The sequence below is a fragment of the Archocentrus centrarchus genome, unplaced genomic scaffold (assembly GCF_007364275.1).
Source record: "Archocentrus centrarchus isolate MPI-CPG fArcCen1 unplaced genomic scaffold, fArcCen1 scaffold_26_ctg1, whole genome shotgun sequence".
NCBI classification, from domain to species: Eukaryota; Metazoa; Chordata; class Actinopteri; order Cichliformes; family Cichlidae; genus Archocentrus; species Archocentrus centrarchus.
Window position 1 is genome coordinate 3636801 of NW_022060256.1, and position 22481 is coordinate 3659281.

Genomic DNA, 22481 nt, shown 5'->3' on the forward strand with positions numbered 1-22481 from the left:
CCTTAGACCGATGACTGTGCCTCATCCTACCAGGAAATGTTAGAAACCTCTGCATGCCCCGTCCTCTGTCCTGCTCAACAGCCATTCATCTGATCTGCTTCACACTTGCCGGCTGGATGTCTTGAGACTCAAGTTTAAGGTTGTTCGGATGATAAACTTAATTAAAGAGAAACACGCACATCCACAAAAAAATAATAAAACTGGGTGCTGGATCCGAACAGAACTCAATGAAAAAGGAGGAGGTCCACACACCAACAAGCTCCTGGAAATATTTTAATCCAATCCAATTTTACCCAATTTTCAGGTGAAGGGAGGGTATTTAAGCAGGTGTGTAGCATTTCTTAATTAAGTCTGAAGAAGGGCATTGCGGCCCGAAACGTTACTACTTTCTGAAATACCCATGGATTAAAATATTTCCAGGAGCTTGTTGTTTGGATGATAAACTCATATATTCACTAGAGGCTGCTCTCTATTACCAGACAGTGATATTAATCCATAACTACACTTTTCCAGATAAGAAAACAGTGAATTGATCCCTCTGGGTTGGCAGAGAGTTTAAATATCTCATGATCTTGTTGACGGGTCAGGGGAAGGTGGTTGATGCTGCATCTGCAGAAATGTAGGGGTTTTTAAAATAAAGAGCTGGGTTGGAGGCCAAAGCTTTTAACTTACCAGCTGAGCTACATTCAGACCCTTACCTATGGTCATTTACTCTGGGTAGTGACTGAAAGAACAAGGTCTTGCATAAAAGCAAGTCCTCCATAGGCTGTCTGAGCTCAGCTTGGTAAGATGAACAGCTCAGAGTAGAGGTGCTACTCTTTTGCATCAGAAGGAGTAATTTGTGGTAGTTTGGGCACCAACCTTTGGAGGTTTTCTGTGCATGCCCAACTGAGAGGAGACCAAGAACTCACTGGAGAGAAATTGTACAGCTCGTCTGGCCTTCTAGAAGTACCTAGAAAATGTTGCTCAGGCAAAGATGAATTAGCCTCCTGCCACAAACCTAACATCAGGTAAAAGGAAACTAAATCATTGCCAGGATTTCATCTCCTAAACCTGTGAGTATGCCCGTTCTCTGGCTAAAACATCTAATTTGCAGCACAGTTTTGTTCTATCCTTCTTGACTTCCAGGATCGGGGTAGTGAGCTGCTGCTGCTGGGATGTTTGATGTGCCTGCCCTGATGATGCCTGATGGAAGCAAACATTTTTCTGAGCGCGCTCAATCAGCTCCAGCTAAACCTACTTAAAAACAAGTCTGAACCAATAAACAGACCTTTAAAGGGGTTTGGAAAGGGAAGCAAAAGCCAGACAAAAAGTTCCAGTGTTTATAAAATTAAATTCCTGACAGTATAAAACTGGTTAACCCCCAAACAACCCGACATGGTTATATTTTTATATTGGTTTTTTTTCCCCTCCTTTGGTTTCCTGTAACAAATGAAGTTACTCATTGTTCTGTAGCCACACTTTTAACAGACAATCACGCATACACACACATCCAGCCAGCATATCCTTCTAAGCATCCTATTATAACGATCAGCCACAAGTGACGCATTTAGGGAACAACGGTAAATTGTAGGTGAACAGGCATTGCAGTGGTGTAGGTGAATAACAAAAATAAAAATACTGCTGATGAGACAAAAATCAACAGGTAAGGAAAACGATGCTGTTGAAATGAGTCCGGCGACTGACCAATGACAGCTTGGAGGATCTGTAAAATATCAAAATGCAACAGAAAATAAAGACGGATGTATGACTGGGGTGCTCAGCAGGAGTATCTTCAGTCTGGCTGCCACTTCAAGATTGAAGCAAAACAGAAATCCTGCCAAGACAAAGAGCCAAAGCTGTTTACACCTGCTGGAGGCTGTTCATCGATTTGCCTTGGTCTGCCCTGTGCGCTAAGGTCAGCTTCATGGTCACTCCAAACTGCTCTGCCTCGATTAAATTGATTTCCTGTAACAACACAGACGAGTACAAAGCCATGAAGCAGAAAACCGAATCATATGGTGGGTTAGGACGTTAGGGTTTGTCCTGTGAAAGAGATCCTTTTAAAAACACCAGGAAGCAGTCAGTCATGCAGACTTTCTGCAGGCTGCAAAACCAAATCATTTGTGATGCGCAGCATGCCCTATGACCGCGATGTTTGAGGAAAGAGCTAACTGTGAGTCATGCTGAGGTGATCTCAAGCTTTGTATGCTGCTTTGACACAAAGATGCAGGAAGCAGACATAGTAAAAGTCTAACTTTAGGCAAGAGGCTGTTGTGGAGGCTGAAACGGACAAGATGACAGATTTTATAAGGAGAAATCCATTTGATCAGGCAACGGGCCAAGAGGCTGAGCAGAGCAGTGTGTACGTATGCATGGACGAAATAAACAAACCCGGTAACTGCACAGACTGCAGAGCTTCTTAGGACATCATCAGCCCTTAGTGAGTTGTTGTGCAGATTAGTAAATATGTTTTACCTGAGGCCGTCAAGGTGTACAAATAATCCCAGTGATAACAGATGAGCAGCACTGATTACAAGATTACTCCACGCTAAGATATTTGCAGCTCATCTCTGACCACAAGCATTTTGTTATCGGTTACGGTACACAACAAAACCCTCAGTCATGAGTACCTGGGACTGTAACATCAGGCAAGACACCAGAAAAGGTTTTTGTCTCAGACGTTAAACGCTCCTGCCTGGATGTGTTTACATCCTCAAACCGCTGAGCAGTGATTCACCGATCTGAGAACCCATGGCTGGTTTGCTGGTCTGGGAACAGCTAATCACTATAATCACTATTAGATCCTTTATTTAAAAGAGGAGTCTCACTGAGACTGAGACTCTCAATTTAGGGGACAGACAGTGTTCGTAATTTCAGAAAAGCTTGAGAATGCAGATATGTAAATAAAACCTTTTAAAATGCTCATGAAAATCAGAGAATGCAGTTTTTAAATCTAGTTCAGAGTGAACAGGAGGTACAGTTAATGTCAAAGTCCTGTGACTGCCTTTAAGCAAAGAGCATCGATAACATTAGCATACAAAGCTGCTTTCTTCTGTCTTCTTAGGAGGACCATCCACCTTCTTATACCGATGATGATGATGCACTGACATATACAGAATCAAGATGATGGACAAAGAAGCATGCATATCAACAAAATCACCATAAACAGGCGCAGACAGAATTGTACAAATTTTGTCTTTAATTTTCATGATGGGTGTTGTGAGAAGGTTCTGAATAATGGCTCGGTATCTCTAGGATGCACTTACATTTGACAGAGAGTATGTATGCTTATGTATGAGCAGGAATGAACCAGAAGCAGAAAGACAGGTGTGCGGGTCTCTGGTTCCTCCCCCACACGTCGGTTCCTGTTTGACTGAACTCCAATTCCACCGTTTTTAAATGAAGTTTGTGACAGAGGTCCTTGTGGTGCTCTACAGCCTCGCTGAGCTCAGCATCAGTCCTCCACCCGCTACAGGACCCGGTTAGAACCATCCCAGAACACGTCTCCATAGAGATAACGACAAAAGAAAAAATATTTATCTGGACTGTGTTTGTAGAAACGGTCGAGATTGGATATAAAATCTGAATCCAGTATTCAGACAGGTTATCACATCTATTTACAGGTAACCTTCAGACTGACTCAGCGAGCGTCTTCAATAAGCTGATATTCACATGCACTTGAGCTTTTTCACATCACTGTTTCATTTTAAAACAGGTTTGAATTGAACAAGTGTTCAGAGACAGTCTTTATTAATACTGGTCAGAAAACCATTTGTCAGAGAAGCCAGCCTCCTGTACAGTGAGATCCTTTTGTGAAGTCCCTCATTTGTCCAGGAAGTTTGTATGCTGGGCACAAAGCCTCTCTAAAACAAATCATTTCACCCGGAGCCACTCAGGAGAATAATGCACTCAATGGCGTTCTACTTCCGTAGCTGGCATAGTCATGGGAGGCAACAAAAGGCCCGGGGCGGTGATTTAGTGAGAATCTGATCCTGGAGCACATGGCCCCAGTCAGTCACGGACCAGGCCAGTGGGAAGACATGAAGAGGTTTGCAGGATGGTGTGGGCTGAGGCTGAAGCACTGGCTGCCTCAGCCCACAATAGGAGAGGTCACAGCCAGTACCATTAACATCGCTAACCAGACAGCTGTACCGCAGCAGGGATGTTTCAATCAACTACCCTCTAACAGATAAGGATAAACAATGTCTGTACAAAATACTATACTACCTGCTCAGGAAGCCCAAAGGACGATCGCAAACACCAACACTGGGGACGTTACTACTCAGGATCCTTAAACGGGAAACGCTAACACTGAGGTGAAGCAATGACCCAAAAACGTGTCAGAATGCATCCTTTGAAAGGAGCTCCTCAGTTTGGAAGAACGTGGCACTGAGAAACAAAAGCCTCCAAAACAAAGAGCAGAAACTAAAGAAGGTAAAAAAAAAAAAATAAGACAATGTAAGACCTGTACAGTTAAGCTCATAACTACTACCTGCCTCAGTGTATAAATCCCTCCTTTGGGAAGCGTTTAAGCAATGGGATTCCCCTTCATTCTGAAATGCAAGTCTCACAATGATTCTGGTTTGGTGTTCCTAAATCTAGACAGTGGACTAAAGTTCTGGCAATGGCTTGACTTACTCAGCAGCCATTAGTCACACCTCACTATTATTTTACTTCCCCTACTGCTTGCCTGTACTGCAGAGAAGTGATGCAAGTACTTCCCCATGAGGACACAGTCAGCTGTCAATGACAGTTGGGAGGAAAACCCCAAGTCCATCAGGCCAAGAGGAAAGGAAGGAGGGGGGCACTGACATTAAAGCCTGGTGCTGAGCGAGGGCTGCAATTACCAGAAAATTTTCCCTGGCCCTGCATCCAGTGCTGTGGACCCTGACATCACCGAAAAGCCTGACAAACTGGGACGGCCCACATGACAGCCTGTGGAAGAGGCTTGAAAGAGGATCTGAACAGCCTTTAGAAAACAGACACTCAGCATGCCTTTTATACAGGAAAGAAAGAAAAGCCTCTGAAGTGATAGGAGTGTCTCAGTGAGGGAGGATTAGAGGATTCAGCAGCACGCAGAGACAATACATTTATGGTTGGTGCTCAGGCACGAGGCGCAGATGTTCTTCTTCTGAAGCGTGACATCACCCGTGATAACAAACCACCGTATGACCATCTTTCTGTTTCACCCTGCCTCGTGCTTCTCAAACCACATCGCTATAAACTCAAACATGTCTTCTTTAAAGTCACAAAGAAACTAGTCCGCTTTAAAGTGTGGAGGGCAGAAGACGTTTCTCTGGGAGAACATTCTGAGCAGGCTGAGGTATTTCCTCCTTGAGGCCCCCATAACCCAACACGAACCCGCAACCCCTCCCCTAAAAGTCTCCGGAGTTGTAAAGCCTGAAGATAAGAGGCACTTGGAATAACTTGAAGTGACCTTGTAAGAGCATCGTGTAAAGGCAGGTGACCTTTATCCTATAGATGAAACTGGGGTACAGTTCTTCTTTCCATAACTTTTTTCCTGTGCCACTTTCACCTACAAATCCCCTCTTTGCCTTTTACCCTGAATTCTCCTCAAGTGTAATTTCTCAAAGATCAAACTTGGAAAGAGATTTGCTTTAATTTGGGTAACAAGCCAAAGGCCTCAAAATGTCTTAACACCAACAGTGTAAAATACTTGGATGAGCATGAGACTGACTGTGCTGAGCCTTTTTGAATGACCGAGCAGCCATACATTCAACATTACAAATATTTACTGTGAAGTGCATGAAGAACAATACTGTAACTCATTTCCATTACAGCTAAACAGCATGAGAAGTGACTCCCACAGAGTGTATGTGCAGTGGGTGTGTATCCATGCAGTCATATCCATTCACATAAATATACAATCCACACTTTAATCTAAGCCTTTAAATGCCTTTGGCCCATCACGCACACACTCATGCATAAGAGGACAGTTGGACCGAACACCCTAAAAAGCCTGAGTCCAAAGGCTGCTGGGCTCTGGGTTTCAGGATCTCATCTCTGCATTCTGCTGAGCGGGAGCCTCCAGCTCCCAGTAGGCCAGTTTGCAGCCTAGTGTGAAGTAGCTAGGATGAGGGTTGGCACCTCCAAGACCAAGGCCCTGGGAAGAGTGGCCGCAAGGTGTTTTTGCTGGGGAGATCATGTCTCTCGGCTGGGTTGGGAACACCTTGGCAGAAGACTGCTTTTTTTTTTTTTTAATGTATGGGCATTCTGTGTACAGTGGCTGCAGCAGATCACCAGAAAATTATGCCGCCAGAGTACGTCTGACCTCAGATCTCTGTAGAAGGTCAACATCATTGAGGCCCAACAACCAGGCAGCAGAAAAACCACAAGATGGGAGAAACAATCCAATTTAAGAGTCCAAACATAATCTGAAATGTAATTTTTCAGGATGTTCTGAGACATTCTTCAGGGAAACAGAAAGGTTGCAGACGCTGCAGTCAGGACTGATACATTTCAGTGGTATCGATAATATCTAGAATAAAATGGTCACTAAACTGCTTCTGACTGGACCCAAAATTTGATTAATTCATACTGAGGTTACATCTATTCTAATAATGAAAAACAATCAGAAACAAAACACAGACTTTGCTCATGTCTTTATAAATGTGCCATTTTCATTAACAAGGCCTTTGTCCATTTGCCAACCTGTGCCAGCTGCTCCTGCTAATTACCAATAATGACTTTATGATCCTCCGTGTTTTAGCAAATCCTCTTGAGATTTGGTATTATACGGACTAATGCGAGAAAGACCTGCTCCTTGGCTGCCTAATACATTTGCCAACATGCAATTTGTGAACACTGAGTTAAAACAAAGCTGCATTACTGAAATAAAAGATGATAATGTGTGTTTTATAATGTGTGGGCAAAATAAATGTCCCAGTTTCAAACTGAGAACCAGCGTCAGGGTTAGACTGTCTTATTTTATCTGCAGCCCAGAACACAGACCATCTACCCTCTTTAGGCACTGACACATCAGCCTGCAAACATGACGCCCTATAACCCAATTTAGGTTAAGGACACTTAATCAGTTTCTCTTATGTCCTCAAAACTTAGACTACAGTAACGCTCAGGCAGGGGCTTGTTTTTAGCAGGCAGCTGAGAGATTCTGCACTTTTCCTCAAAGAACACTGTGCCACCTTTTTCTGAACCCTTCAAGGTAGAAAACCTTAATAAATACCATTTCAAATAACTGGGAAACTCCAGGGTGTGGCTCTGATTTTTAATCAAATATATTCAAAGATAACGTTGCACTCTGCATGATTAAGGCCTGTTAGCTGTGTACCTACTCAGACTTGAAATGCTTCAAAGGAACAAGTGTCCTCTGCTCAAGTAAAGTATGCAAGACGACAGCAAGAGGATAACCAAGGTCAGCTATTTATAACCTCCACTCTGCTAAAGCACAGAGGTGATAGTGGGATGCTGTGAGCGTGCTGGGCTAAAATGAATGGAAGATGCACTCAGGGAGGAGGGAAACAGCTGGCACGGTTCAACATCTGGAACTTGGTAGTAATTTACATGCAGATCGCATGTTGATGTTAAAGGTTTTGGAAAACACACATTTCAATGAATAATTTTAAAGAGCAACTTGCAGAAATGAATGTTTGCAAAGCTAACGCATGACTTTGTTTTGTAAGACAAAGGCTGAAATTCAGAAGCAGAAGTGTGGATTTTAAGCAAGCACCAATCTGCCTCCTGATTTTATAACATCTCTTTATCAAACAGGAGAAGAATGATCACATAGGGAGCAAATTACTGCGAGCCCAGAGAGTTCTGGTAAGAAATAGTCAACCACTGCTGTTTATCCAAGTCACCGAGTCTCAGGAAAGAAGGCGACGTGTCCCAGCTGCCTTCTCCAGCTCCACCTAAGCCGGCTATTTACAAAACGAGGCAGCACTTCTTTAATTAGCACTTCAGGGAATTTAGAGCTTTTCACTGAAGTTAATGCTTCTTTTTTTAATTAATTAATTTTTTTATATTAAGCCAAACGTTCTTCCTCTCCCCTGGTGAAAATTACCTGGTTATAAATGAAACAGCTACTCTGCACTCTGAAACCAAGCATTTACAGCACTCACAGCTTTTGCCTCATGGGGATTACTTGTATATACACTGACTCAGTATCTGAAACTTTTACTGTGTTTAATATAAATACCAGCCATTGTATTTACTCCAAAAGTAGCCCTCAGTTATCAGGCCCGTCTCCTGTGGACCCAGCTCCCAGGATCTCAGCTGAACCCCCATCAGTGCTGCTCACAGGGAGACCGACACCCCCTCTTCTTCTAAGATGAGGCTTCCTTTTTAAAAAAAGTTTATAGTTAGGAGTGGATCAGGTGACCCTGGACCATCCCTTAGCTTTGCTGTTAAAGGACTTCCCGTGACACACTGAGCATTTCTTCTCCACTCCAGATGTGTTTATATGCCACTGCTGCATGCCATTAACTCCTGTGGACTCGAACACAGTTTGAGGTTTGTCCTTGGTTTCTCAATGCTCCTCTTTCCTCTCACACCCCACACAGTCATGGCAGACAGCTGGATGGTCTTCCTCCCTGCCACTGCTCATAAGGGACAGTCTCATGTTTGAGTCCTCCTTGAGGCAACTGATGTTGGGCACTGGAGCCATATAAATTAAACAGCACTAAATATTTCTGGGGAAAAATTAAATAGTTGCCCTTACAGAGCCATCTTCCCGACATGTCCCTCCACAAGCTTCCAACCTGGACTCCAACTCTTCCTGCTCATTCAGTTTTTATTCTCTCACTGGATGGCAGTCAATCATATTTCTACCCTCAATTCAGCTGAATGCTGTGAAGCACTTTAAAAGGCAGATGTAAGTGTGTAAAGAAGCTTTTCTAAGCTTCAGCACCGTAAAAGGCAACATGAAGAGGTGAGACAATGACTGCACACTTTTCCTCCACCCTGGGATTACTGAACTGGAAGCTTCTGGCAGTCGGCTCTCAAACGTCGTACCTTCACACCAGTATTTACAACTGCAGAGGCAGACAGAAGAGGTTTAAAGGGTTTATGATGGAAATGGGAGGGACGGAGAGGTGCTGCTGTATGGGTCAGTTGTGAGAAAGAGCAGCCCAGGTCCGACGCCCTTCTAACATCCAAAGGTGGAGCAAAAATAACATTAAAGCCTTTAATCAGATTATTTGTCTTCTCAAAAACATACCAGACTTTAGGCAATGATCTTAATTTAGGATACTGCCAGATTTTGATGACAGAAATGTAATTAAGAAAAATAAACATTAGGACGAGTGGTGGGTGGACTCACTGTGAGGAAACTAAACACGATGACACTGTTCAGCACTGTTAGCCGTATCGCTCTTTTGTGTCCTTCTTGCACATCAACACAAATAATTCAGTTTGATTCATTTGGTCTGCCGCCCCACAAACAGCAGAGCGTCGTCACCCTGTGCACTTTGGTGCTGATGTAAACTTTAATAAACCACATCTGTGGCTCCTCAGCCAAAAAACAAACGCAATCACTGATGACACATTTTGGCAAATAACACAACATTTACACACTCCCTGCGTTTCTCTTATTTAGCATTAAACCCTAGTAACAGGTACCCATAACCAGCAAAATGACAGTAATGTAATAAATGTTGTCAGGTTGTGTTCATCACCTTGAGTGTAACTGTGGCAGAGTTGCTATCATGTAGTCTCTGCGTCACAGCAGGGCAGGAAACACATTTGTTTTTATGCATAAGAAACGATGGTATATTAAGTTTAGGTCATTCCCAGTGAAACAGCAAAAAGCAGCCCTCATTTGTGGTCATCACCAACAATTTGTTTCATAATAAAAAACACACAGGAGGCAGCACGGCATCCTGCAAATGTACACATTTACTGTGTAAATCCAGTGAACTGAGTCCTCTGCCTCCACGAGAGAGCCAAAGCCACCATCTGTCAATACACTGATCAAAGACACGTCCGTCACTGAAAGTGGGCTGAAGTTAAAGCACTGTAGTGAACATCCACAATCAATCAATGCCTTTCTGTTTCCAGATGACCCCAGTTCACTCCCACCTTTGGCTCAACGCCCTCTGCAAACCGGCTGATGGTGAATTGGTAGAAAATAATTTATTTGCAGCTTCACAAAGAAGACGGCAGGCAGCACAGCGAGGCACAGACAGAAGGCCTCAATGAGCAAGCACAAAGGCTGCGATGCCCATCACGGGACCGAGAGCTGCGTCGTACCAGCATTCTTTCTACGGTGCTAGAATAAGACAACAAAGGGCACAATGTGCCCATTCATCACCAGTACAGTATGCTAATAATGTAGATGGGCTGCTTTCTCATCCTGCTCTGGCAGAGAGGAAGGATCAAATGAGTAATTTAAAAAAAAAAAAAAAAACGGGGTGGGGGGGGGGGGGGGGGGGGGGGGGGGGGGCACAGAGGACTCCAGCCTGCACGACAAACTGAAAGTTCCTCTTGTTATGTCATATGACCATATAATGTTTACACATTATGAGTAATACAATGTGATGTTTGCAGGAAAAGCATTGATCCAGAACATGGTTGTGTGACAGTCACACTTTAGTGCAACAAAAATACTAAATGAGTGTTTATTATCTTAAACAGCGTCTAATGTTTACTGAACTTGATTATTTTTAACACATTCGTTTGTTGTTGATAACAAAAGGAGCAAAACAAAAAAACAAACACATTATGATTTTAGATGCTTCCAGAATGAGTGACATGTCCTACCGCTTCATCAGAGACCCCCCCAGAGAGACCACAGGGTTGGGTCATTAGATGATTGGGTGTCCTTTTGTTTTATTAATTTTATGATCTGCTTCCTTCGATTCAGGTTATTAAATATTCCACTTGTAAAGAACAACAGCAGAACAGCGCCCCAAGGAGATCCCTCCTTCCTTCATAGCATGCTGAGCAACAGCAGAGATGGAGATGGAGATTAGCATTGTATGGCTAACATGAGTATAATAGAACAAAAGGTCCAGAAACTACACTAGAACCCATGCTAGGTTAGCTAGCTGTGTGTCACACTGATCAGCAGGTATGCGTCTCAGTGTGTTGCACCACACACAGCTCGTTAGCCGATTACTCAGGACGCCAACGTTTCAAAACTGAGGCCTCAAACCTGGTGCATGCTGTCACAGTAGCAACAGCTCTCTCCTGTTGTTACTGTATGTTTTGTTTAAACCAACAACACATCTTAGAGCGTACAGATTCTGCACCCTGATCATTAACGCCATGTTACCCGTTTGCTAATTACAAAAGGTGCAAGGCTGTATCTGATTGCTTCAGTTGAGTCTCTCTGCTTGACAGTTTTGTTTCATTTAAAAAGATGATCACATCTCTGCAAATACATCAGGCTGCAGGGTTACCAAAAATAAACCGACAGATGCTAATCAATACGAAAACTACAGATTACACCCTCACTACTGACACCAACACTGCCATCTTCGCTTCCTCCAACAGACACACACAATTCAATTTTATTTATATAGCACACACTCACACAGCCCCTCCCCCTCTCTAGTACACACAAACAGTTCACAACTCTGAACAACATTTTATGAGCAAAGCTCCTGTCTCAACAACATTTAAGTGTTAAACAGTTATAAATGTTACACACGTTACCTGGTAAACTATTAGCATCTGCCCAACAGCCCCATTAATGCGGGAGCTGGGCAGCAAACATCATCAGTCCTGCCCGACTGTAACGTTTACACAGTGTTGAACAGGATAACACAGTTATTTAGGTTTCAGTCACAGATTTAAGTCTACCAGCAACTACACAAACAGTGGCAACCTGTAAGCACAGCACTGCCTCAGACAACCTAAAATATTCTTGTTATTTTCTGCACACCAAACCTGGGACTATAGTTTTTCATTGCTCCACCTCAGAAAAGAAGCCGTTTCCAACACACCGCTCAGTCCCAAAACTGTGTCAGACCCAAAATGGCACCACATAACTATAGTATATTTAATTTGACATGAGCGTTCATTTGGTTTTCCTCTGTATCTCAAAGCTGCTGAAGAATTTCCCACCGAGGAGCTCTTACAGGACCTCACTTGAATGGATAAATTTGTTCTGCAAATTTCCAGCAGTGAAGCCCGCCTGGTGAACACACAGCATCGGTCCAGATTAGCAGTGCCAAAGAACGAGGTTCAGTTTGCATGAAAACAGTGTTTGCATGAGCCGAGTGGCTTGTCATGGATGGGGAGGCCTGCAAATCATCTCTCGAGCCTGTGACTTACAGCACCCCTTCATGAGCCCAACTGCATACGTTTCAAGATTGAAATCTGTTTGCTTGCTGTCAGCACACACATATCTGTGTGAAGTCAGCACGTTCAGAAACAAAGCTTTTGGTGTTTTACACACTCTTGTCATTTAAAATGTGGACACTACTCAGAGGACCAGTCAGCTGAGAGATGAGCTTGTTTAGAAGTTTTCAATATGAAAACGACTGGAGAAAAATGCAAAAAAAAAAAAAACATATGAATAACTGCTTAGAAAGTAGAGGTGACCCTCACTGGACAAGACTGATGGACTCTAACCTTGTGGTTAATGTGCTTGTAAAGCTGCAAACATAGGAAGTGAAACCACTAAGCCAAGGTCTTCCTGTTAATTATAAAGCAGCAGTGACATTTCTACCATGAGTTTCCCAACACATGCCAACGTGAACAGTCCGACTCGTACCTGCAGAGGGAGAGAGGCACAGCGGCCCTGTTACAGCCGGCGGTCTGGTGATATAAGGGAGCTATTATGCAACGAGCCATGTTAAACGCTCAGTGTCTGCTCAGCAAATCGCTCAATGAAATATTCTGAGTGCAGTTACAGAGCGATTAGTCTGAGACAGAAAAACCTACACCAGCAGAACCACATGGGCAAACTTTGATTTGATAACATCTACTGCTTTGTTTAGCATGTAGCTAAAACAAAACATACAATCAAGTCGGTTCATCCATCACCCAAGTCACGAGAACTACAACGAGCTCTCTGCCAGAACTACGAACTCTCCACATTCTTTCATCGTGTCAGCGAGAGCTACGTGAAGCTTCAGGCCTCTCATGAAGGAGGTTTGTGACTCCAAACAGTCAAAGTGTTGCTTTTACTCACTTGTGAGACAGTGAAAAAATAAACTAAAGCATGTCAATGACGGTAAAGTCTTTACCCTCAATTCTTATTTACGATGAGCTGCTTTTATTGCCGATTATGCTGTGGCTGTCAGTGGTATAAAAAAAAAAAAAAAAAAAAAAAAAGGTATAAAAAAGGTAATTCCCCATAGCACGCACTCAAAAACCGACCAAAGTACCCAGTTACTGAAAGAGAAAATTACTGGCTACAATCATTAGTGACTGACGTGTATTCAAGTTAATGACCCGGCTTCTACAGCTGTGAAAGATGAGCTTGATGTCCTGGGCTGAAAACTTAAGACACATTCTCTCCATCCAGTCATTTCCCTCCACTTATCTGAACCCAGGGTGCAGTGGCAGCAGGCTAAACAGGGCATTCCAGCTTTACCCAGCAACATTTTCCAGTTCCTCCTGGAGGATTCCAAGGCACTCCCAGGCCACATGGATAGTCTACCCTAGAGTCTCCTCCCAGCTGTCCAAGCTGTTCACAGTGACATCCTACTCAGGCCGCTGAGCACAACTGCCTACTTTCAATACGGAAAAGCAGCAACTACTCCGAGCTCCCACTGGATGAGCTCCTTGACCCATTTCATTTATTTATGGCCACAGCATTGGTTGTTGAGGGCCAACTGTGACATCACTGCAGCTTCATAACCATTTACACTGGACTCGCTGCAGTCTTCACCTGAACAACAGGTGCCAATCAGGGGAGAGAAAACACCACTGCATCAGCACTGGTGTGGGAACAGAAGCAGTCGAAACAGGACAAAGTGATCACGAAGGTTTTCCCTGTTTTCTCCAGAATGTCTCACGTTTTCCAGCTGCTGCAGCATCTCGCTCTCTGCTGAACTCCTGCAGTGACATTTCACTCAAACGGCAGTAAAGAATGACAAGACTTCACTCAAAAACAGAGACATGCACACCGAGCCAAAACGACACCAAATAAGCTAAGGCTGGGCCGAGCCAACCTACAGAAGCAGCTCATTTCTGCAAGCTCATTCTTTAACATTGGTTTAAGAGAACTGAAAGTGGTGCGTCGATTTAATTTTGTAATACTTTACAAAGTGACTGCTGAAAACAGTGATTTTTATGTCTGGTCACGTGCTCCTAATCTCACAATCAGTACCGAGTGTTTGATTTAAACATTAACACCTTCACAAAGCAATAAGTAACTGTGCCACCTCTGTAGTACACTCTGTAGTATACTTCAAAAGTATAGCTAAAACCAGCCACTGGGTGTAGAGCACCAGACTTCTCCCAATCCCACATTTAAACAAATTAATTTCTACCGTTTTCCGACAGGCCCCGACAGAGGAGCCTGCACGATAAGAGTTGGTGGAGACGGGCTGACTTGCTCACAGATGCATCCTGTTGTCACATGTTGCTTCTGTGTTCCTGAAGACAGCATCAGAACTCAAGAGAAACCACATAGGCTGAAGGGGAGTGGGGGGGAAATGACTGTGTTCCTCCTGGGTGTTCAAACTGTCCAGCTCAGCAGATCTCTCAGTGGAAGACAAAAAGATAAACACGCGGTGCAACGAAAACTTTGGAGACTGAAGTTTGAAAAGAGATGCACGATCAGTCCAAATCCTGCATGACAGTAACTTTATTCATACTATGAATATTCATTTTCAGCAGTGCACACCCTCAGAGTACATAAATGAGTAAATTTTTTTAGCCCTCATAACTTCGACATGAGGACTGAAACACACGTTTAAGCAGTTTTAGCACAGAGTGAAACAGAAGATGAGCCTGGAATCAAAATGTAGGCAAAAAGGAGTCCATCATATCTCATAACATGTTCTGAGCAGCCACCTAACACTGCAAAATGCTCTTTTTGAAGTTTTCTCCAGTGAGTGATCAGAAATCAGACCAACATGCAGGGGACCCGAGCTTCATTCTCTTCCTCTGCATCGCAGACATTAAGCTGGTTGCACAGAAAAACTCGAGATGGTGACACTTGGAGTGAGTGTATAATCGAGTTTGCAACAACATGAAGGTAAAGTCTTGCCTTCATTAAACACTAAAGCTATTGCACCAACTTTAAAAATAAATAACTGATCCTTGGAGGTCTGGAGGAAACAGTCAGATCTGACTGACTTTATCTGGACTGACCCGGCTTCTCTTTAACTATAACTGTGTGCTTAGCTTCACGGGAATCTCGTGCTTTTCATTAAACTGGCACAGCTGCAGGAAAATAGCTGAATAAGGCAGCAGGAGATGAGCCACTTTAAAAAACCTCACATGATCCATTCAGTACTTCAACATCAGTTGCATGAGTGACCCAGAGTCACACACTGTGCATACTGATGAACTGCCGGCATGCCTTTGGAAAGGCTTTTCCAGCGATTTTAGCGCTGCAGACAAATGTCCAACGTCACAATAAAACCATGGCTGTTCTGCTCAGTCCCAGGCCCCTGCTCCAGAAAGTAGGTTTAACAAACTGAGCCTAACCTGTGTCTAACTTTAAGATGGGACACAGATGATCAGCGTTGGTTCAATCAACTCACAGCACGTTCACCAAGTTAAGCATGTGGAGGGGAGGAGGAGGAGTCATCGTTAACAGACCAAACTGGAACCACTGATTTTTAAAATATAATCAGCAACAAGGTGAAGGGAGCTTTAGATAAAAGTCAAACAGTTAAAACAAGTTCATTTGTTAGAAATAAAAACCTCTAGTCAATTTTAGAAAATGAACACAAATATTGGTTAGTTCTCAGAGTTTATCAGCATGATTTAACAGACAGATTTTCAAACAGGGTTAATACAGGAATCCTAGAGTTCAGTTTACTACCTTTAACTACCTATAAAATATTTTTGCTACCAGGACGATATCGAGCAGCAGCCTTTTTTGGGGTGGCGGTGGATTCCCAGCACTAAGCCATGTAAGATGATCGCCCATCTCTCACCGAAGACAAAACTTTATCCCACTGACTTGAAGGTGTAACTGTGACTTTGGAATATTAATGTGTATGAGCTCTTAGTCAAGACAAACACATTTCAAGAAGACTCAGGAAATTTTCTTTTTTAAGAATATAAACAAAATGCAATGAAATTCAAGTTTCACAAGCTGATGATTTATTTTCCAATAGAATATCTTCCAATAGAATATTGGAATACTGGTTTGCTGCTGAGGTGTGACAGTGACACTTGTGCTCGTAGCTGACCTTGAGGGTGCAGTTGCGGTGCTTTGTGTAGCACTAAAAAACAAAATAGGGATCTGCTGCACGAATCAGCTGCTGGTGAACGGTGGATGCTCGGTGTGATTTGATCGCCGTCACACTGTTTCAGGTCAAATTTATATTTTTTTCTGCACACTTTACAAAACGCCTCTCGATCATTCCCCATGACCGGCTTAAGCCAGTCTTTGAATGCCGGGTCATCGAACCAAAGTAGATTTTCCCATGATGAGGTGCAAAATGACTCCGCGCATGCACACAGCAGATCGGACCCAATCGAGTCTATCAACGTCAGCTCAGGTCCTGCTGAGTGGTTATATTTCTATGCAGAGTTTATAGTTAAACAAACGTAAAACAAAAAGTCTGCATCAATGGAAAAGTCAAAATATATTGAAGGGATGATGAAACATTTACTACAAGTCAAATTCTGTTTGTCACCTTTTAATAGCCTTAATTTGTGCTCATTTAATTTACTACCTTTTACTACCCCGCGGAAACCCTGTCAAAATAAAACCTTCCAATTGAGTTTTTTTTTTTTTTTTTTTTTAACAATATCAATATTGCTTTCATTCAGCTTTTTTAGCCAACATCTTCACCTCCACAGAGAAGTGCGGCAGAAGCAACAATCCAACCTTCATTTATCCAGAAGTGGTCTCGTTATATATTAATCTGTCTGCTGAACAACAGAAACATCACAGCAACATGTGGGGCATGCTCCCATCACCGACTGTTAGCTGTAAAGTGATCATAACGGCGCTGTCTTACGTCAGCCTTTCCCCCTCGTATCAAACAAGTCAAATGCTGTCAGGTTTCCTCTCGTGTGTTTTCTGTTCATTTCCTTTCAGAACAAACCATTACACACTGAGGCAACAGCTTCCTGAAAGGAGGAGGATGAGGGGAAATAATCTTAAGAGGAATCAGGTTGTAGTCAAACCAAGAACCGCAGTCTCTGCTGACATTATCTGTAGATGTGAGGAGGCTATGAAAAGATAAAATGTGTTATCTGAACAGCTTACGATAGCAGGAAGAAACTGTTCAGAACAGTTCAGGCTGCAGCTTTGCCTCATCTGCGTTTGACCCAACTGTGCAGAGGGTTGCTGCCATCACAGTTTCACTTTACACACATACAACAACTCCATGTCACGCACACTCAGCAGCTGAGTAAGAATTTGTTTTCACTTCTAGCAGAGCTGCAGAAGCTTTCTGAAACGTGCTCGTCCTGTTTACCTGTGCATCAGCGTCACTGTTACTCTACAGTACGACAACCTAAACGAACTGCACCTTTTTAATTACTCTCATCCAAACACACCTGATGCAAAGTTACCTGCTGAGCTCTGAGCAGCTAACCAAACGTGTCCAAAAGAGACCAACCAGGTCAAGCTTTCCTGGCCACAAACCAGAAAACACCAACCATTGGTTAGTGGTTGGAGGTCCAGTGCTGCTGAAGAGGTTGAACAGGCACCGTTACAAATACACACATTCCTGTATGACGACACTGTGCAGTACTACAGGCTGGGATTATGCTTGCTTGTGGGAGCGCACACAGAAAGCTGAGGTCTCCTCGGTGTCGTAGCCTCTCTGACACAAACACAGCAGGCTTCGCAGAGGTAGTGAGCTCATTTTCTTAGAGCGTCACCTGTAGCTCGCTGCTCTCCTGAGGCACTTTGAATGTTGTGAATTTATAATTGTGTTAAATTATTTAGACTACAATTATAGACAAGCATAATCACGATTATGCCTGCGGCCCTAATCCAGCAGCTCCAGATTAAAGCGCAACTCAATTTATTGTGTTGTTGCTAGAGCGTGTCCCGTGCAGACCCAGGACACGCTGGAGAGATTATATCTCTCGGCTGGCCTGGGAACGCCTCGGGTCCCTCCGGATGAGCTGGAGGAGGCGGCTGGGGAGAGGGAGGTCTGGTCTCCTCTGCTTAGGCTGCAGGTTTGTGTTTACAGCATAAATTTAACACAGTAGTATAAATATAGTATATATAGTATATAGTATAAATCCACTATCAGAGTGAAGAGTCAAAGCCGACAACCAATCGACACCTCTGCTGTGTACATGTGAAAGCAGCCCGGACGAGAGACACGGCAACAATCCAGAGATAAACCACAGCCCGCAACCTATGAAACCTTTCACTTCATCACCTTTCAGCACCATCGATCACTGAAAACACAGAGGGAAATATTACAGCTCAGCCTCATGCTAGAATACCTTCAGATCTCATACTGGGAGGAAATTCAAGTTTGCTCCACACAGAAAAGTCATCTTTACTCGGGCTGAACTGAACAGCAGGTTTCAGGGAGACAAACGCTGCTGCAGGAGGACGTCTGCACGGCCAGGAGCAGATTTTAGACCTTCACACAGACCTCTCAGCCAGACACTTTTTCCACCTTAACATTTCATCTACGTTTAAATGCACCAGACACAGTTAGTGAAATGAAATACTCTGTTATATGATTAACCATGCAGCTCAGGCAGCTCTTCACCTTGGGACAGACTGATGAGCAAAGTGCAGAAAAACCAGCCGCAGCCTCTTCACATGATTATATGATGACACAGACTCATGACTGCTTGCAGGAAGAGTTGTGTTGTTTTTAATTTAGGCAAAGGAGATCAGGTTCACAGTGTGTTTACAGTTACATGAAGAGACATGCTCATCATTACTGAGGCATTTAGTTAGGGCTGACTTACAAAGAATGATTATGGGCTGAGATGAGAAATGTTTGATTATACACTTTCTTCTGGTTAAAGTGAGGTGGGACCTGAGAAGCTGCGTCTCCTTTAAATTTGTCCAAGATTAAGTACAGTCTGTGGACTCGCCCTCTGACTAAATCAGCAGGCACCGAGCCGGTGACTCATGTAAAATAGTGTGTCAAACATGCCGTCGCGCATGATCAGATAAGATAAAAAGCCAGCACCGAGGAGGGAACTTCCTACAACACAAACCCCAGTTTGCGTAGTAGGAATTTACTTTGTTGGTATTTGTACTCCAAAATACTCTTTATTTGTTTTACATTTCATATCAAAAGTACTTAGAAAAGCACCCTGAATGGCTGTGCTTCATCAATGTTTGCTTTTTAACCCAAACTTTTCCACATATACAAGATGAAACGGGCCAATCTAAAACCCAATGTTAGCACCTTTCTAATCAACATTAACCACTTGTTGCTGTCATCAAGTTGAAAGTTAGCAAACACCCAACTAATATTTGAGATGTATAAAAATTTTCCTTAAATCGAACCTGGTAAATATCTCATCGATATTTAGGAATATTTCAAACTTTCCAGGCATTTGTAGTAACGCTGGCATAATTACCACACCGTGAAGCGTCTTGAAAATCCTAATTAATGACTTCTTTGCACTGTTCACACTTTGCAAAGCCACCCAGTGGGACAGTTTAGACCCTCTGGTGGGCCGGTGTGGCTCCTGGGATGCATGTTTGACACACCTGGACTAAGGACTAATTAGCTGTCTAATTGGAGCACTTCTAAAGTTTCTAAATGTGTTTCCAATCAATACGCTGTGATAAGCACTGGCCCACATCTGAACCAGCAGCTGCTGTTGTGCAAAACATGTTTGTTTCCATACTTCCTCTTCTTCTGCCCGCCTGACTGCTCAGAGGAGATTTCAACATTTGTGAACACGAGGCTTTGTTAAATCATGAAGGAATTTTTAAAATGTTTCCAAGAAGCCCGTCTACATCCTTAAGAGCAGTGGAGAGCAGCCACAACCAGGGGCAAATGAACCCAACACCTTTGCAAGCTTTTAATGAGTCTGACACTCAAGTTAAATGCTGAAAAAAAGCTAAATTTGTTTCTGATTTGTAGGTTTTTACAACTTGAGGCTCAAAGACCTTTTTACATGGTACAGAGTCATGGAGTTCAGGGTTTTCCTGGCTCAACAGGTGCTTTGGGGAAGTGACACACAAGTGATTTTTATGGGAAAGAAAATAAAATCTTAAGAAAAAAAAATTATGCTTCACTGCTTTAGATTTGATATCTTAAAACATGCTAAAGCAGGAAAGCTTTAGCTCTCTCAAAACTGCTTCATTCCTAATATTTATATAAGTACCTTAATGTGTATGTGCTGTCATAACCTGGAACAACAGTTTGGTCATTATTCCATTATCTGTCTGTGCATGTGCTCTCATATGTTCTTGTTTTCTATATGCCACATTGTTGATTTACTGTTCTAGTATTTTTCAGTACTTTTATAGTGTGTGTTTTGTCCTTGGTGGTGGGTCAAGGCTGAAGGATGCCCCTCCCTGAGCCTGTATCTGTTGGAGGACTCTTCCTATTGTCCTAGAAAAGAGGCGCTTTTCCTTCCCACCATAACCAAGTGTTTGCTCATGAGGGGTCATGTGACTGACGGGGTTCTCCCTGTAAGATAGCAGGGTCTTTAGCGGGCACAGTGAGAGGACTGTTGTTGTAAACAGGCACTATACAAGTGCTTTGAAGAGGCCAAAACCGAACCCTCGCTAAAAACTCCTGATGGGGCAAGAGTGACTTTTACACTGCTTTATGTTGACACAGGAGAGTTGGACCCTGAGGGCAACCCACACCCACTCCTCTCCCCTCCCCGTGGAGCAGCTGAAGCAGGATGTAAACCACAGCTGTATGGGGAAACGTTTTAATTCCAGCCATGCACCAAACCCCTGGTGTCCCAGTTTAAGTGGCAACTGCCTGGAAGAGGAGAGCGACCTACTTCTATCACAAGTAGATGTTCAGTGGGACAGAAATGAGCCATAAAAATAAAGCAGTTACCATCAGTACGCTGCCTGTGTCATACGTACCCTCTGCAATAAGCTCGTCCACGGTAACTTGGTACCGGCCGACTGAAAACACTTTCCCGAAGTAGCTGCTGACTCCGGAGCTGGAGCCGGACCCGGATGCCCCTCCGAGCCCGCCGCTCTCAGACTTTGGCATTCTCGAAAACTTCTTCATCCTTGCGTCTCTCTGTCAGGGCCAACCAAAATGCAATCCCTTATCAGAGGCGAATCGACTCCGCAGTCCAGTTTAACTTGGTCGCGTCCCCTATCTACTTATCTGAACTCTTTTCTTCTCCTGCATGCTCCGCGTCTGCTTCTCCTGGAGGGGCTGCACGACATTTAAAAAGTCCAGTCAATAACCACGCGTCATGGTGACACAACCACGTTGCAGAATCTCGTACCGGCTACGGCGTAAAAACAAAACATAAACAGTCTCTTTAGCTTACGCTAGCAGGTTGTGGCTGTTGCTAGCATGCGTGCATGCAGTCAGGACGCTCCGACACAATGAAACGGGAAGAGCAGCACTGCAGAAGAGCAGAAATAAACTCTTCACTGGAACAGATCCAGCCAAGCAGCCCTCCAAAAGCAGCCTCGGTGTGGTTAGCTTCACACCCCGCGACTTGTTCGCTCCACTCGGGCGATGCTGCTAGTTAGCTTGCTATCTACGGTGGTTAGCGGCTAACGAGTTTCGCTAGCAGGCACAGCGATTCCTCTACGAGCCGCCCGGAGTTCCAGGTGGGCTAACAAAGTACGAGACCGCACCTGTGACACAGGCGAGCGTCGTCGCTTATCAGAAACCTTCCAGCGAAGTCGTTTTCATCCGGCTCATTTGTGTCATTTTCGTTGAGCTTCGTTAACCGTTAAACTTCTCGTGACTCCCAAACGACAGGCTTCAAAATAAGTGGGTGGTTTGTTATTTACCCAATGAAAGTGACAACCTAACCCGACGTGGCCCCGCCTCTTTCCATTGTTATGATTGGTGTAAATGGAGAAGGTATGGAAGCCCACTGATGCCAGCAAGAAAGAAAAACTAATGAATGAAGTAAGGCATAGTATCAATACAAATACTTATTTGTAACCATCAAAGTTATCAGATACAAAATAGAACTTTTATTTTCATTAAATCAAACTATAAACTTATTTTATTAAAAAAACAACTTTCTTCTTTCAGCTCCTCCCTTTAAGGGAGTTTCTAAACTGTTCAACCTGAGCGTTTTCTCACTTCAGTCATTCATTTGTTAGTGTGGTGAACTCAGGTACATAAAGCTTAGCTATTACTAGTTAATGAAAACAATATTAAAAACATAAGGAAAAAACTTTTATTGAATTGTAATTTTAAAAAATGAAAAATAAAACAAATGATGTGATTGACAGAGACTAGAAAGAGAGAGCATATTTCTCCCATATTGGCTTC

The 22481-nt window shown here is 43.4% G+C and overlaps 1 protein-coding gene across 1 annotated transcript in view; it reads right to left on the reverse strand.

Annotated features, from left to right (window-relative positions):
- Window positions 1-21976, reverse strand: part of bmp2k (BMP2 inducible kinase) — a 57769-nt gene extending 35793 nt beyond the window's left edge. The window contains exon 1 of the mRNA XM_030723675.1: window positions 21092-21976. Coding sequence (XP_030579535.1) covers window positions 21092-21242 — 151 coding nt within the window. The 5' untranslated portion in view covers window positions 21243-21976. The remainder of the gene's footprint in view (window positions 1-21091) is intronic.
- Between the last annotated feature and the right edge of the window lie 505 nt (window positions 21977-22481).